At 50.1% G+C, this 15,513-nt stretch overlaps 1 protein-coding gene across 1 annotated transcript in view; it reads left to right on the plus strand.

Moving 5' to 3' along the window:
- Nucleotides 1–3,668: 3,668 nt before the first annotated feature.
- The window catches only part of CLEC4F (C-type lectin domain family 4, member F), a 12,189-nt gene continuing 344 nt past the window's right edge, over nucleotides 3,669–15,513 (plus strand). Inside the window, exons 1-7 of the mRNA XM_010829796.1 lie at nucleotides 3,669–3,835; nucleotides 4,652–4,768; nucleotides 5,072–5,167; nucleotides 6,941–8,059; nucleotides 13,138–13,289; nucleotides 14,590–14,708; nucleotides 15,313–15,513. Of these exons, the coding sequence (XP_010828098.1) occupies nucleotides 3,760–3,835; nucleotides 4,652–4,768; nucleotides 5,072–5,167; nucleotides 6,941–8,059; nucleotides 13,138–13,289; nucleotides 14,590–14,708; nucleotides 15,313–15,457 (1,824 nt within the window). The 5' untranslated portion in view covers nucleotides 3,669–3,759 and the 3' untranslated portion in view covers nucleotides 15,458–15,513. The remainder of the gene's footprint in view (nucleotides 3,836–4,651; nucleotides 4,769–5,071; nucleotides 5,168–6,940; nucleotides 8,060–13,137; nucleotides 13,290–14,589; nucleotides 14,709–15,312) is intronic.

The following is a 15,513-nucleotide window of genomic DNA, read 5'->3' on the forward strand; positions in this document are numbered from 1 at the left end:
CAGGCACAGAGTCGGACACGACTGAAGCGACTTAGCAGCAGCAGCAGCAGAACAAGGCTGGCGAGGAATCTCTGGTTAGTTCTGATGTGAAGGGAGGTTTGGGACTATCTGACCACTTTTCTAGGAAAGAATTTGAACCTGGAAACACCTGGGGATTGAAGCAGTTAACAGAGAGAAGTCAAGCTGGAAGGCCTTGAGTTAGAGAAAGGCTGGCGGGGTCACCATGGGGCACCTGCAGAAACTTGAAATATGCAGCAGCTGTGAGGCAGAGAGGCGGAGCACACAAGGAATACATCTTGCAGAGAAAAGAGAATGGTGCAGAGGTGAGGGTAGGCGAGACACAGACAGTTGAGCAGCAGAGTTAAGGCCCAAGAGCCTGGCTGCTGAGGTTCCTGGTGCCACCTTAGCTGCAGCCAGCCCTCCTGACACTTCTAGGAGGAGCCCGCCAATCCCAGCTGATGACCCTGTGCTGTCAGGGGTTGATATGGAGGACCGAAAGCTTCTGGGGCGTCTGAAGCTAAGGAACTGCATCTCTAGGAAGACAGCCCTGTACCATTCGGCAGAGACAGGGAAAACCAGTGTGAGAGGTCCCCGCCGATGAGTGGCTCTGGTGTTAAGGTATCAGATATCCATTTGACTTTTTCTGGCCAGAAAGAGAGAAATACTCAGCAAGGATGTAGTAACTTCTTGGTGCTTCTTCCTGCTGGCAGATGATGCTCTTGTAGGAGAAATGAAAGCTGGGAGCCTGGAGTGGGAAGGGCTTGGGTGCAGGGGAGGGGGTCAGAGGAGGAGTCCTGCTGACCAGGCCTGGAGGACTATGACCCTTCCCCACCCCAGTCTCCATCCTTACAGCTGAGCAAGGGTTCTCTAAAGTTCTGCTTTGAAAGCTCTGTCAGCTTCTCAGTCCCAGGAAACAGGTCCTGAGTTAGCTGATGTGGGCCCTTCCTGTATGTGGGGAAACAGAAACCAAGGCAAGTCCTCTCTTTCTGCTGCCACCCTGGACGCCTGACAAGCCTCTTGAGGGTTCCTCTAGCAGCCCCCCACCCACATGGACACTCCTGGGGTCTCAGGCAGAGCTGTTGACTGACTACATTTTCCTGTGTCTTCTCCTCTCTCCTCAGCTTTCAATTGCCAGGAGGTAGCAGGCTGGTCGGAGAAGGCAATGGCACCCCACTCCAGTACTCTTGCCTGGAAAATCCCATGGATGGAGGAGCCTGGTGGGCTGCAGTCCATGGGGTCACTGAGGGTTGGACACGACTGAGCGACTTCACTTTCACTTTTCACTTTCACGCATTGAAGAAGGAAATGGCAACCCACTCCAGTGTTCTTGCCTGGAGAATCCCAGGGACGGGTGAGCCCGGTCGGCTGCCGTCTAGGCGGTCTCACAGAGTCGGACACGACTGAAGTGACTTAGCAGCAGGCTGGTGGATGGTGGATCTGCATTCTTCACTCACACATACACCACCCAAAAACATACACGCATATACATACATATGCACACACTGCACACATATACACACACACACATATACACACACATCACATACACATATTCACATGCAATATACACATGTGCTCCGTCACTTCAGTCACGTCTGACTATTTGTGACCCCGTGAGTATCCTGCCAGGCTCCTCGGTCCATGGGATTATCCTGGCAAGACTACTGGCGTGGGTTCCCATGGCCTCCTCCAGGGGATCTTCCTGACCCAGAGGTGGAACCTGGGTCTCCAGTGGCTCCTGCATTGGCAGGTGGATTCTTTACCATGAAGTCACTTGGGAAGTCCATATGCACATAGACACACAGCGGTATGGACACATACACACATCCATATAAACACACAAATATACGCATACACGTATATTGCACACAACACACATATCATACACACACACACACACATCCCCACATTACTGTGGCATCATGAGCTGGGCATAGGCAAGCCCTCCTCTCCTCACCCTGCAGACGAGCTGTGCCCCTGGCTGGCGGGGGCTGTGTTGACACTGGCCATTCATGACCCAGGCGGGACCCAAGTTGCTCTCCTGGCCTGGCCACAGGAAGAGGCACATTCGGCCTGGCTTCTCTACAATGGAAGCTGGGCAGTGGGCTTCTTGGATGGTGCTTGGGGCCCTGTGGGAGGCTGACTCCAGCATTTGGGAAAATGCTGTGGGAATAGGATGTAAGGGCTGAAGGTGAAAATGGGAAAAAGCAACACAATTTGGATGGAACAATCCATTTACAAGGTAACTGACATCTCGTAAATGGCCCACTGGTGAGATAGGAGACAAACACATAATTAGTTTTTTATGTATTAAAGAAAGTGTGATCCATTTCAGTAAGACGGTAACCCTTTGAAGTGATGGGGGAGCGAGCAGTGAGAATCTACTGTCCTCCTCAGAGCTGACTTCAGGAGGACTGTCTTGACCAGCCAGGGTGGGTATTGATTCTGCCTAATTGGTCACCCCACGAGGGTAGGGACTTGGGGCTGCACGGCTTCCCTGGGACACCTCACTCCTAGGTCTTGGCCCACAAGCACAGGAACCCCCTGACACAGTGTTTGTTTCTCCTGGGAGTTACAGGTCTCATGGTAAAGCGGCACATTGGCTTATACAGTAGTTTTGGCGGAGTCAGTCCTGAACCTGATCAGCTCAGGGAGCACAAATCCAATCACCTAGGGGTGAGATCTTGGATCAAGCTGGGTCCTATTTGGTATTTTCTGACATAACTTTTGACACCAGATGTGTGGTGTTTTCTGCTGCTGCTGCTAAGTTGCTTCAGTTGTGTCCGACTCTGTGCGACCCCATAGATGGCAGCCCACCAGGCTCCTCCATCCCTGGGATTCTCCAGGCACAAACACTGGAGTGGGTTGCCATTTCCTTCTCCAATGCATGAAAGTGAAAAGTGAAAGTGAAATCACTCAGTTGTGTCTGACTCTTCGCAACCCCATGGACTGCAGCCCACCAGGCTCCTCCATTCATGGGATTTCCCAGGCAAGAGTACTGGAGTGAGGTGCCATTGCCTTCTCCAGGTGTTTTCTGAGACCAACCAGTTCTCTGACATCAGCTGAGTGTCTACAATTCAATTCAATCCTGACACTCAACCATGGAGTGAGTTAGAGGCTCAGTCCCACAAGACAGCCCAGCTTCAGATACCTTGTGCAAGCAGGGTCTCCAAGCGACCACACTTCTGCCCAGCAGACTGCAAATCCGGGGGACCCCATGACCCTTCCCAGCTTGATAATTCACTAGAATGACTCACAGAACTCATGAAAACACTATACTTACCATCACAGGTTATGATGGAGGATAAAAACAAAGAGCCAGATGAAGAGGAACAGAGGGCAAGGTGCAGAAGGACCCGGAGCCTGGGGGGTCTCTGTCCCCATAGAGTATGGGTGCAATACCCTTTTGGGTAGGTGGGTTTGTTCACCAGCCAGGAAACTTCTTGAAGCTCTCTTGTCATTTATGAGCTCTTATAACCCAATGAGAGAGGTGAGGGATTAGTCTTTCTAAGACTGTCTCCATCTAGAAGCTATCTGAAGAGGGCAATGGGTGGGAGGTTGGGGCTGAGGGAAGGAGGATGGGGGTGCTGACTGGCACTTGGGAGCTTTGAGGGGAAGGGCCCAGTTGGGGCACTTCTGCAGAGTCAGCAGCGGGGGAAGGCAGAGTTTGTAAGGACTGACTCGGGAGCATATAAACCCGTATCGCAGCTCCACTTCCCCACTGCTGGTTCACAGCGTGGCAGGGAGCTGTTCTGGAGAATGAAGGAAGCAGAGACGAGAGCTGACCAGGTCCACTTCTGCACAGAAAACCAGAATGTCTCCCTGTCCTCCCAAGGTGAGAAAACTGAGGCCCCAGCCTGTGTTCAGCATGGAGGGTCCAGCCTGCTGGGCCCTGGCCCCCCACCATCTTCCTCAGCCCTTGCCTGGCAGGCTCAGCACTGGCTCGGCTTCCAGAATAAACAGGTAGGGCTGAAGGTGGGTCAGGCAAGGGCAGAGTGCCTGTGGCCTGCACCGAGGCTTCACGTGAAATCTCCCCTGACTCTTTTCCCTGGGGGGTGGCAACCTGGCAAGAGAAGGAGAGTGAACAATGAATTCAGGGGGACCTGGTTTGAAACCCCATCTCTGCACTCTGGGCTGGCCCCATGAGGCCTCAGGGACTCCGGGCTGTGGTCTCTCCATTCTCTGTATATTCAGCCAGCAGACTCCCAGGAACAGCCCTTCTTAGGACACCCATGTCAGCCTGTGGCAGCAGCAGCCCCAAGGGCTGTGAGTGTCGCTGCGTTCATGATTCACGCAGCAAAGCTGGCCCTGAGCCGCTGAGGTCGGGTTCCTGCTGTGTGCCTCCCTCCCCAATTCCCTCTCTCCTTTCTGCTTTCATTCAAACAGTACCTTTGTTGTCTTCCACTGTGCCAGGTCTGTGCCCTGTGCGCGCCCTCCAGGCTCGGGCTGGTGGTCTTTTCTGAGCCTTCTGTTGCTACCACAGCTTCCACGAGCCCTGGTGCACGTTCCCAAGCGCCCATTGCCTTTCTCCAGGGTGAGCGGGACAAGCATTCTCAGTCCCATGGGACGGGCCAGGAGAGTAAGCCTGAGGGGCTGCAACTGTCCAGCCCACACGGCAGTCTCCTCCTGGATCCTGGCTTCTTCCCTGCAGGACTGGACCCCGTGGCAGTGGTTCCTGCAGCCCCCAGGATGCCCCGGCGTTTGCAGGCCACCCTGGCCTCTTTGGGTGTGTTTTTGGTCTCCTGTCTGGTGGTTCTCTTCATTGTGGGTAAGCTCCTAGGTAACCTGAGCCCCACTGACTTTCTCTCCTTCCTGCACACAGGCCCTAAAGAGCCCTAGACACCTCCCTTCTACTCTCAGGGGGGTCACTCCACTTCCAGTCCCAGGCCCAAACCAGGGCTTTCCTGGGACCCAACCAAGGTCGTTGTCCAAAGGGAGGTTCCCAAGAGATGAGGCGGGTGAGGGGAACTCTGAGGGGGTCATGGTGCCATCTCCTCCACCTCCTTCTGGAACCTTGACTGAGGGTGGGGCAGCCTGGGGATTGTGCTGAGGTGGGAATGGGGTGTCTCAGCTCTGCAGCACCCAAGACCTGCACTGGACACATCTGCTTACTTCCAAGAGTTCCTGGGAGACAACCATACTGGGCAGTTTCTCAAGGAACGCGACTGTGAGTAGCCGCAGCGGGGGAGGGGAGGGGGCCGGGGCCTTGGATGCTCAGACCCCAGGACACATTTCTTCCTCCTCAATGTCCTCAGGCCCCTAAATGGTTTCTATTCTCCTCACAGAAAGCCAGTATCTTTCTTTTAAATGGCTTTATTTTTTGAGGTACAATTGACGCATAATAAAGTATACATATTTAAAGCATACAACCTAAGTTTTGCGAAATACAGAGATGCATGAAACATCACAACCAAGATAATGGGCATACTCAGCCTTCTGCCCCCAAAGTTCACTCCTGCCCTTGGCCATCCTGCCTCTCTCCTCTTCCCTTTGTTCCCAGGCAACCCCTGATCTACTTGCTGGGATACGGATGGCTTGACTTTTTCTAGAGTTTTATATAAAGGGATCTAGAGTATGTACTCTTTTTTTGACCTTTATCAGTCATGTGATTTACCAACATTTTTTTTAGTCTATGGCTTCTCTCTTCATTCTCTTAACAAGATTTAAGTTTTGGTAAAGTCTGATTTATCCATCTTATCTCTTTTATGGATTGTCCTTTTGGTCTGGTATCTAAGAAATCTGCCTATACCAAGATCACAAAGACATGCCTTCAAATTTGCTTCTGGAAATTTTATAGTTTTGGGGTTTTACATTTAGGTCTATGATTAATTTTGAGTTAATGTTTTGAATAATGAATAATGCAAGATATGGACTGAAGTTCATTTTTTCTTTTTGCAAATGGGTGTACAGTTGTTCCAGCACCATCAGTCGAAAAAGTTATCCTTTCTCCTTTGTATCTTTGTTGGAAACCAATTGTCCATATTTGTGTACATTCTCTCTTCTGTCCCATTGATTTAAGGCCCTCCTGGTCTTACCTCAGCACAGTGGCTCAGGTCTCACATACCTACCTAGGCAGAGCTTTAGAAGCAGGGCAGGAATCCTCCAGAAAGGGTCTCTGCTTATTCGGGTCCTTCTCCCTGTTTCTGAAAGGAGGCTGGAATGGGCGCCTCACGCCGTGAATGTCTGAGCTCACATTCTAGCTCATGGGTGCACAGAGGGTGCAACTGCAGGGGGTTTGGTGGGATGCTGCAGAGTTTCCTTGAATGACGCAGGGACCACAGCCTCTCACTAGGGTCTCCCATGTCCTCAAATGGTTCGCCAGGGACCCTTGCACTACGTGGCCCTGGAGGTGCCATTGCAGTTCAGGGTTCAGTATCGGAGGACTTCCACATAGCCCTGTACATTGAGAAGAAAATTTCCTCCATGGGTACCTATTTTATTTTGTTTCTGTTTTCTTCCCCCCACGAATTTGTGATCAGAAAAGGCCTATGTTTGTGGCCTACATAGTTTTTAGGAAGTCACAATTGTGAATCAAGAGGTTTCATGCTTGGTGTACAAATATAGCGTAGGAATAAACATGGGTTTGACTCATACCTGTTGTCTTTCCATAATGACCCATTAATATCTAATGGTGAAACTTCAGCTGAATTAAACATCAACAGCTCTCAGTGATTTAATCAGTTATTTTCAAGTTCAGTTACGATGGCAGAATAATCCAGTAGGCAAGTATTTCAATCCTTCTGCTTCCTGGTTCACTAAACAGACCTTTATTTTGTTTTTGGCTTTACATTCTCAGGTGGTCCAGCCCCAGGGCCTGGGTGGTTATAGGCTGCTTGAGGAGAGCTCAGGGTTGTGCTGCAGACATTTACCTTGGAGATTTTAAGAACGCTTTCCTACATGATGGGCCTGTTTGGCTGCTTTCTCCATTTCCTCCCTCCAGATCCCTACCACTCGGTCAGGGTGGCGGAGTTCCAAGAGGCTGTCCAGTTGTTTAAAGGACATATGGAGAACGCCAGCACCTGGAGCGTGGAGATCCAGCTATTGACGTGCAGAGTGGACAATGTCAGTTCTCAGATCCAGATGCTCGGCGGTGATCTGGAAAGTGCCAGTGCTGACATCCAGATGCTAAAAGGCCTCCTGAAGGACGCCAGTGCCTTGAGTTTCCAGACCCAGCTGTTAAGGAGTTCCTTGGAGGAGACCACTTCTAAGATTCAGAAGCTACAGGGAGATCTAGAAGAGGCAAATGGTTCAAATTCCCAGATCCAGGGTTCCTTTAAAAGCAGTTTAGAAAACACTAGCATCGAGCTCCTTGTGTTAAGCAGAGGCTTAGAAAATGCCAACACGGAGATCCAGGTGTTGAAGGCAGGGTTAGAAACGGCAAATGCTGAGGTCCGATTGGCAAACAGTAGCTTAAAGAATGTTAATGCCCAGATCCATGTTTTAAGAGGTGATCTGGATAGTGTTAGTGATTTAAGGGCCCACCATCAGGTTTTAAGGAGTAGTTTGGAAAGCACCACTGCTGAGATGCAGAGGTTAAAGGGAAGTCTGCAAAATGCAAATGCGTTAAACTCTCAGACCCAGACCTTTGTAAGAGGCAGTTTAGACAACACCAGTGCTCAGATCCAGGTGTTAAGAAGTCATTTGGAAAGGGCTGGAGGTGAGATTCACTTGTTAAAAAGAGATTTGGAAAATGTCACTGCCCAGACCCAAACAGCAAGCAGTCACCTGGAGCAGACAGATGCTGAGATGAGAGTATTAAAAACAGAGCTGGAAAGTGCCATTGCCTTAAGTTCCAAGATTCAGGTGTTAAATGGTCTTTTGAGAAATGCCAGCCAAGAGATACAGACCTTAAAACAAGGAATGAAGGATGCCGCAGCCTTACAGTCCCAGACCCAAATGTTAGAGAGAAGTCTGCAGGAGGCCAGAACTGAGATCCAGACATTAAGAAAGGATTTGGGGAACACCAAAACACTGAGGACAACAATCCAGGAGCAGCAGAGAAGCCTGGAGTCCTTCCGCACAGCCTTGGCTTCACAGGAGCAGCTCCAGAGGAACCAAAGTAAGTGCAGGGAGGGGGCTGGGGAGGGCAGAGTCTCCTGTCCCTTTGGCCTTTTGCTTATTTCAACATGCATCCCCGGGGAAGGAGTGTGGGTGCTCGAGAGGTGCTAGATCCAACCAAAGGTGATGTAATCCCTGCTTACTCTCTGACCAGAGTGACAAAACCTACATCTGGGAAACAAACGCGATCTGTCCCTATGGTGTATAATAGAGACAGAGTGTGCTAGCAGGGCCAGCCAGCCTTATTTCCAACTTTTGACTAGCCCAGATGCTGTGGTTTTTCTCAAGTTGTTCACCTTCTCTGAGCTTCCCTTTTCTCACCTGCAAAGTGGGGAAAATAATACTTGCTCCCCAGTGAGGACCAAATGACTTAACACACATAGAGCATTTAACAAAGTACAGCATTCCTGTATACATCTGACAAAAATTTCCTGAGGCCCTAGGATGTGTCAGGATCATAAAGATTAACAAAATGTGATGCCTGCCCTTGGAGAAGGCAATGGCACCCCACTCCAGTACTTTTGCCTGGAAAATCCCATGGACAGAGGAGCCTGGTAGGCTGCAGTCCATGGGGTCACTAGAGTCGGACACGACTGAGTGACTTCACGTTCACTTTTCACTTTCCTCCATTGGAGAAGGAAATGGCAACCCACTCCAGTGTTCTTGCCTGGAGAATCTCAGGGACGGGGAAGTCTGGTGGGCTGCCGTCTATGGGGTCGCACAGAGTTGGACACGACTGAAGCGACTTAGCAGCAGTAGCAGCAGCCCTTGAAGCTTATAGGCGGGTGGAGCAGCCTTGCACAAAAGGCCTGAGAGGTGCAATGTTGGGAGTAGGTCTAGAAACTGGGGGGTGGGGGGGAACAAAACAAAGGACAAGAAGGGGTCTTCTCAGGGCTGATGTCCTCTGGTGCAGACAAGGATCTTCCAAGGAGGGAGGCAATTTTCTGGAGGATAAAAGATCAAAGATGCTTCAGTGGGAATTTGGCCTTTGAACTGAGGCCTGAAAGATAAGTAGGTGTTTTCCAAGCAGATAAGATAAGGGAACAGCAGGTCACAGGCATGGAGATGTGAACCATGAGGTTTAAGAAACTTCTGGTAGTTCTATCTGACTGGACCATGGCCAAGAGGGCAGTTGAGGAGACACAGGCCGAAAAGACAGTAGGTAAGGGTCAGAGCAGTGGCTTTCAAACATGTAATCACAGCATAAAATTCATTTTACATCATGTTGTTTGTTGTTCAGTTGCTCAGTCATGTCCGACTCTTTACGACCCCATGGACTGCAGCATGCCAGGCTTCCCTGTCCCTAACCATCTCCCAGAGTTTGCTCAGACTCATATCCATTGAGTCAATGATGCCATCCAACCATCTTTAGTTATAATTATGTGTCTCTCTCACACACATACACATTTCAAAAAGCAAAGCTTTTACTACATGAATGCACTCATATTTTATTGTCTAGTTTCCAAACTCCCTCTCCCCGCAATAACTTCAACAAAATCCACCAGTGGATTGATGACGGCAGTTGAAAAAACACTGTGAGAGAAAGGGAGGCAGCTCTGCAGAGACACCAGCTAGATGCGGAATGGCTCTGAGTTTGGGTTTCATCCTTTTGGAAATGAGTATTTGTCGAAGAATTTCAAGGAGGCTGACTGGATGGGTCTATAGACTGAAACAGGGAATAAAAGGAGAAGACAAGCTGTGAGGTTTGAGCATGTTGAATCTGAGATACCATGGGGGTATTCACGCGGCCATCACCTGTGGGCTGTCGGGGGTGTAGGAGAGCGGTCCTGCTGCAGACAGAGATGTGGAAGCCCTGGGTATGCTGGTTCTGGTTGTGGCAGTGGGAATGCAGGAGTTTGCATGAGATGAGATGCTTCGTGAGAAGGAAGCTGAGGGTGGAAACAGGAAGTCAACTTTTAGGTGGCAAGAAGGGAAAGAAGTGTTTTTGAAGGAGACTGGAGAGGGCAGTCTCAGAGGCAGGAGGAGAATTAGGAAGTGTGCAGTTGGGAAAGTCAAGGAAGGAGAGCATCTCATGAACAGCGTGGCTGGTTCTGGGCAATGTCTAAGAGCCCCAGGTAAAGAAGCCAATAAGCACCCACTAACTCCGGGCAGTTCGCAGGTCATTGGAATAAAGTTTCAGTGGAGAGTTGTATGTGGCCTGGAGACCAGACCACAGGCAGTAGCAAGTGAGTGAGAGACGAAGGTGCCCCAGTCCTTCAAGGGCCTTGGCTGAGAACAGAAGATGAGGCTGAGGTGAGGGATATGGGAGGGTAGAAGCAGGGGTTAAAAAACCAGCTGTGCCATCCATACTTATATCTCAAAACCTACATAATTAATTGTAGACGTGGCAAATATTGAAAAAGAGAAAGATGAGAATATGATAACTTGTGTTTCTGTAAAAATGTCTCTTAAAAAAATAACCACTGCTAATATTTTGGTGAAATTCCTTGAGAGGGCTGGTCTAGATTAGGCTAGGCTTGATCTGAGGGTGAGACAAAGGCACCAGCAAACAGGGAGAAGATTGAAGGAGAGAGAAAAAGAGAGTGGGGGAGGAGTTGGGGAGACAATGTTGGAACCTGGGAGACAGAGAGAGAGGAGAGACTGAAAAGCAAAGTGGAGTGATTGGCCATGAAGGAGCAGAGGAGCTGTGGGAGCAGATGTTCACCCAGTTTGCAGATGCAGGTACAAGACAATGAGGGAGCAGATACTTAGTGATGTCTTTGTAGAGTAAGAGGTCCCTGGTCAAAGGCGACAGAAGAGGGAGAGATCTGTAAGGGATGGGGCCATTTGGAGCAACTGCTGGAATATGCGGCTGACAAATGAGGGGCTTGGGAGACAGCACTGAGCGCCTGCTCTGCTGTTTCGCTCTGTCCCTGTCTGTCTGTTGGAAGCCTGGAAGTCTTCCCTTCTTGAAACGTCTCCCACGCCCCCCTGCTGTCCTCCCCACTCCCTCTGCCTTGCTCCTGCTTTGGTAGGGACGAATGTTTCTCCATCTTGGGGACACGCTGGAATCACCCGATGAGTTTTTATAAAACTGAAGCCTGGACCCACCTCCAGGACTCTAACTTTTCTTTGGGAGGGCAGGCGCTTGTTCTGGGATGCAGCCTAGCATCAGAATTTTCTTTTAAAAATTCCCTAGGTGGTTCTAATGGTCAGTCAGGGCTAAGAACCATTAGTTTAATTTTTTTTCTTAAAGGGCCAAACAGTTGATGTTTTGAGCTTCTGGCTAAACAGTCTCTGTTGCAACATCTCTGCTGCTGTAATGATGAAGCATCTGAAGACCATCTGTCAACTCAAGGGCATGGCTGTGTTCCATAGGTATACAAATTCTATAAAGTAACTATCCTTCAATTAAAAAATAAATTAATTTAAAATAAAAAAAACACTTCATTTGTGAAAAGAAGCTGCTGGCAGGCTGTAGTCTGCCAATTCTTGGTTTGGACTGCTGTTTCTCAGACTTTGGAGTGTATCAGAATCACCTGGAGAGTTTGTTAAATGCAGACTGTCAAAAAACAATTCTGAATTCAGCTAGGCTGGGGTGAGTCTGAGAACTGGCATTTCTACCAAGCCCCAGGTACTAATGCTGGGCACCTAGGACCACACTTTGAAAAACCCTGGTTTACACACTCACCATCTATCATTCAAACATTTGTAATTGCACTGTAACTGGTGTCTCTCCCATTAAGATTGCCTTCTTCCTGTTCAGCAACCGCACCATCTCGAGGCAAATCTGAGCATATTACGATCTTTCTTCAAACCCTCCAGGGTTTCCCACTGTTGCCAGGAAAAAAACCCAAACTCCTTCACACAGGACGTATGATTTAGCACTGGTGACCCTGTCCACGTTCATCTCCCATCCTTTGTGCTTTGACTGTGTCTGCGTGTGCGCTCAGCTGCTTCACGTGTGTTCAAGTCTCTGTGACCCTACGGGCTGTAACCCTTCAGGCTCCTCTGTCCATGGGATTCTTCAGGCAAGAATACTGGAGTGGATTGCCATGCCCTCCTCAGGGGATCTTCCCGACCCAGGGATTGAACGTGCATCTCCTATGTCTCCTGCTTTGGCAGACAAGTGCCTTATCACTAGTGCCATCTGGGAAGCCTGTGCGTTGGCCATAAAGTCCTTGAACAGATCAGGCTGCACCATGCTGTTTCACACCTTTGTGCTTTTGCAGTGACTCTCTCCCCCGCCTGGGATTCTCTCCTTGCCCATCTGGCAAACTCTTCCTCGGTCTTTGAAGACTCAGCTCAAGTGAATCCTCACCTAGGGTCCTTCCTAAGCTCTGTTTCCAGCTCAGCTGAAGGACACCACACCCTCTTTAGTGCCTCTAACATGCCATGGTTTCCAATCAATGCATCTTCAATACCAGTTTTATGTCTGTCTCATTTGCTGGACAGTAATTCCCTTGAGGGCATGAATCATGTCTAATTGATCTTTGTATAAAGGCTCCTGATTCATAGAAGTTAAGGTATATTGAATAAAAGAATACATGAATGAATGAGTCTGTTTTGGCACTATTTCAAGGAGCTGTGATTAGGAGGCTGTTAACAGAGTGTCAGGACAGAAGGGAATGAAATAGCTGAGGGAATCGGGGCTTGTGCTGATAGGATGAGCCATTAGGGTCTGAAATTGTGAGGTCAGGCAGGGGATGACAAGGTCCCAAGTGTGGTTCTTGGTGTGGACAGCTGAAGTAGATGGAGATGAAGTCAAGGGAATGAGTGAAGATACAGGATGGCTGTGAACGCTCGCAGGGAAATGAAGGGGACCAAGATGCAGGGGACAAGCAGGTGGTAGCAATGAGTTGGGAAAGTGAGTAGTATAGCTAGAAAACAAGAGCCTTGAAAGAAAATGGCCAGGTAGCAGAGCTGTCTGAATACCCCTGGAGTGATGGAACCAGATGTCCTGAGCTGCTCCTCTGCTCTGTCAGGTCGTGGGCTGGGGGTGCAGCCTCCCAGACTGTGGCCCTGTAGCCGAGGGCATCAAGCGTTGCAGGGGCTTGTGACCCTCAGTGGTTAGTCTCTGGAGGGAGCAGGATCTGCAGCCAGCTCCCTGTTCTCTCTCCTTCCCCACCTTTGCTCCAGATCAACTTTTCCAGCTGTTCCTGCAAGGCTGGAAGTTCTACAGTGGGAGCTTGTATTACTTTTCTTTTGCCGAGAAGACGTGGCAGGAGGCCGAGCAGTTCTGTGTGTCCCATGGAGCCCACCTGGCCTCGGTGACCTCGGAGGAGGAGAAGGTCAGAGCTGTGAGCTTGGGGTGCTGCTTCTGGGAGTGATGTGGGGTCAGGGGCTTTGTGCTTTGGCCTTCCCCTCTTGGAGTTGGCATGGCAGTCCTTCACGTCTCCTCTGTCAGTCAGGGAGCAAATATTTATTGAATTCTGATGAACATCTTGCACCAGAGGTATAAGCACTGACAGCAAACCCAATGTCCTCAGTGAACGAGGGAGACCCCAGAGGGGTCAGCAGAAAGGAAGGGCAGAGGGAGGGGCACCAGGTAGCTGCCCTCAATGTGCTGGGTGCCTCCTTGCCTCCCCATCCCCTCGTCTTCCTCTCAGGCTTCTTCTCTAGTTGTCAATCTTGATTTTAATGTCAGTTCATCTCATGGCTATGGAAGGCCCATGAGCAGATAATCCAGGCTTCTTGGGAAGGCCAGACAAATGTATGAGTTTGAGGCCATAAAGACAGCTGAGCACTGAAGAATTGATGCTTTCAAATTGTGGTGCTGGAGAAGACTCTTGGGAGTCCTTCAGAATGCAAGGAGATCAAACCAGTCAATCCTAAAGGAAATCAACCGTGAACATTCATTGGAAGGACTGTTGTGGAAGCTGAAGCTCCAATACTCTGGCCACCTAATGTAAAGAGCCAACTCATTGGAAAAGACCCTGATGCTGGGAAAGATAGAAGGCAAAGGCAAAGGGGACCTCAGAGGATGAGATGGTTGGATGGCATCACTGACTCAACAGACATGAATCTGAGCAAACTCTGGGAGATAGTGCAGGACAAGGAGGCCTGGTGTGCTGCAGTCCACAGGGTTGCAAAGAGTCAGACACAATTTAGCGACCAAACAAGAACAACAAAGCCAACAGAGCAGCAGAGTGGCCCGTACGCCAGATGTTCTTATCCGAATTTACTGAGGTTATTGACAAGTACCCACAGTGCGTTTGGCCAAATTTAACTTACAGACGTACCCATCTCTTGGGGTTTTCCTGAGACTGTTCTTGTCTGTCTGTCAAATGACATGCTATTTTGTAAAATGCATCTTAGAAAACCACGGCCAGGTCTGTCTTTGTCCCAGGAAAGCCACACTCCTCATCAGGTAACCATGGAAGAAGCTGAACTTCCCCAAGGTGACCTGTCTGCTGCCCTAGCTCTGGAAAACCAGGGAACCGGTGGTGGGGGGTGGGGGTGCAGCTCCTGAAGAGTGGGCTTAATGCCGCTGGGACTGGGGAGAGCGCGGCATGGATTCCTCTTCCACGTGGCCTGGTGAGCAAGCTCCTCGCACGAGCTCACTGCCACGACACTGCCTTTTCTCCACAGACGTTTCTGATACAGTTCACGAGTTCTGTTTACCACTGGATTGGCCTCACTGACCACGGTACGGAGGGCCACTGGCGCTGGACAGATGGCACAGCATTCGATCGTGCCAGGAGCCATGCGTGAGTCCTGCCTCTGTCTGGTGCCATCTCAGGCGCTGTCTGGGACAGGTCTGCCTAGAGAGACTCTGTCCTGTGTGTGTATCCCCGTCCAAGAAGTGTTAGCACTGTGTGTGATCTATGTGTATGATGTGCGTGTGTGATGTGTGTATATGGTGTGTGTATATTTGACTGTGTGGTGATGTGTGTGGTGTGTGTGTGATGTGTGTGTACACCAGCATAGCTGTGATCCTTGTCTGGACCCCTTCACAGGGGCGTCAGGATAAGACAGGTCCTGGGGCTGGCAGGCACCCTGCAACTGGGTCTTGCTGTTTGGATTTTTTTTTTTTTTTGCCTATCCTATACCCTACCACGTAGGCCTGGGCCCAAGGGGCCTGGCCCCCATCTGAAGGCTCTAAATATGAATTCTGGTGGGGGGGACTTGTAGCTTTAGACACACTTCCCATCCCTCCATTCTCAGTAATGGAGGACAACCTCAGCAAAGCCACCCTCAGGGCACCTGGGGCCACCAGGGGTTTAGGGACCCATGTCACTTCAGTTCCTCATGCCACAGCAGGGGGAAGGGATTCTTCTTTCATCAAGCAGAATGAAGCCCTCTTTTTGCCAGGTTTTGGGCTGAGAATCAGCCAGATAACTGGCAACACGGTATTGGGCAGTCGGAAGACTGTGTCCAGATGCAGCAGAAGTGGAATGACATATCCTGCTCCACTCTCTGCCGCTGGATCTGCAAGAAGCCTATGGTCCAGCTGTAGCCCGGGGGCAGGGGGGCTGAGACCCTTCTCCACGACGCCTTGGGAGCCACTCAATC

Source organism: Bison bison, unplaced genomic scaffold, assembly GCF_000754665.1.
Source record: "Bison bison bison isolate TAMUID 2011002044 unplaced genomic scaffold, Bison_UMD1.0 scf7180017864508, whole genome shotgun sequence".
NCBI classification, from domain to species: domain Eukaryota; kingdom Metazoa; phylum Chordata; class Mammalia; order Artiodactyla; family Bovidae; genus Bison; species Bison bison.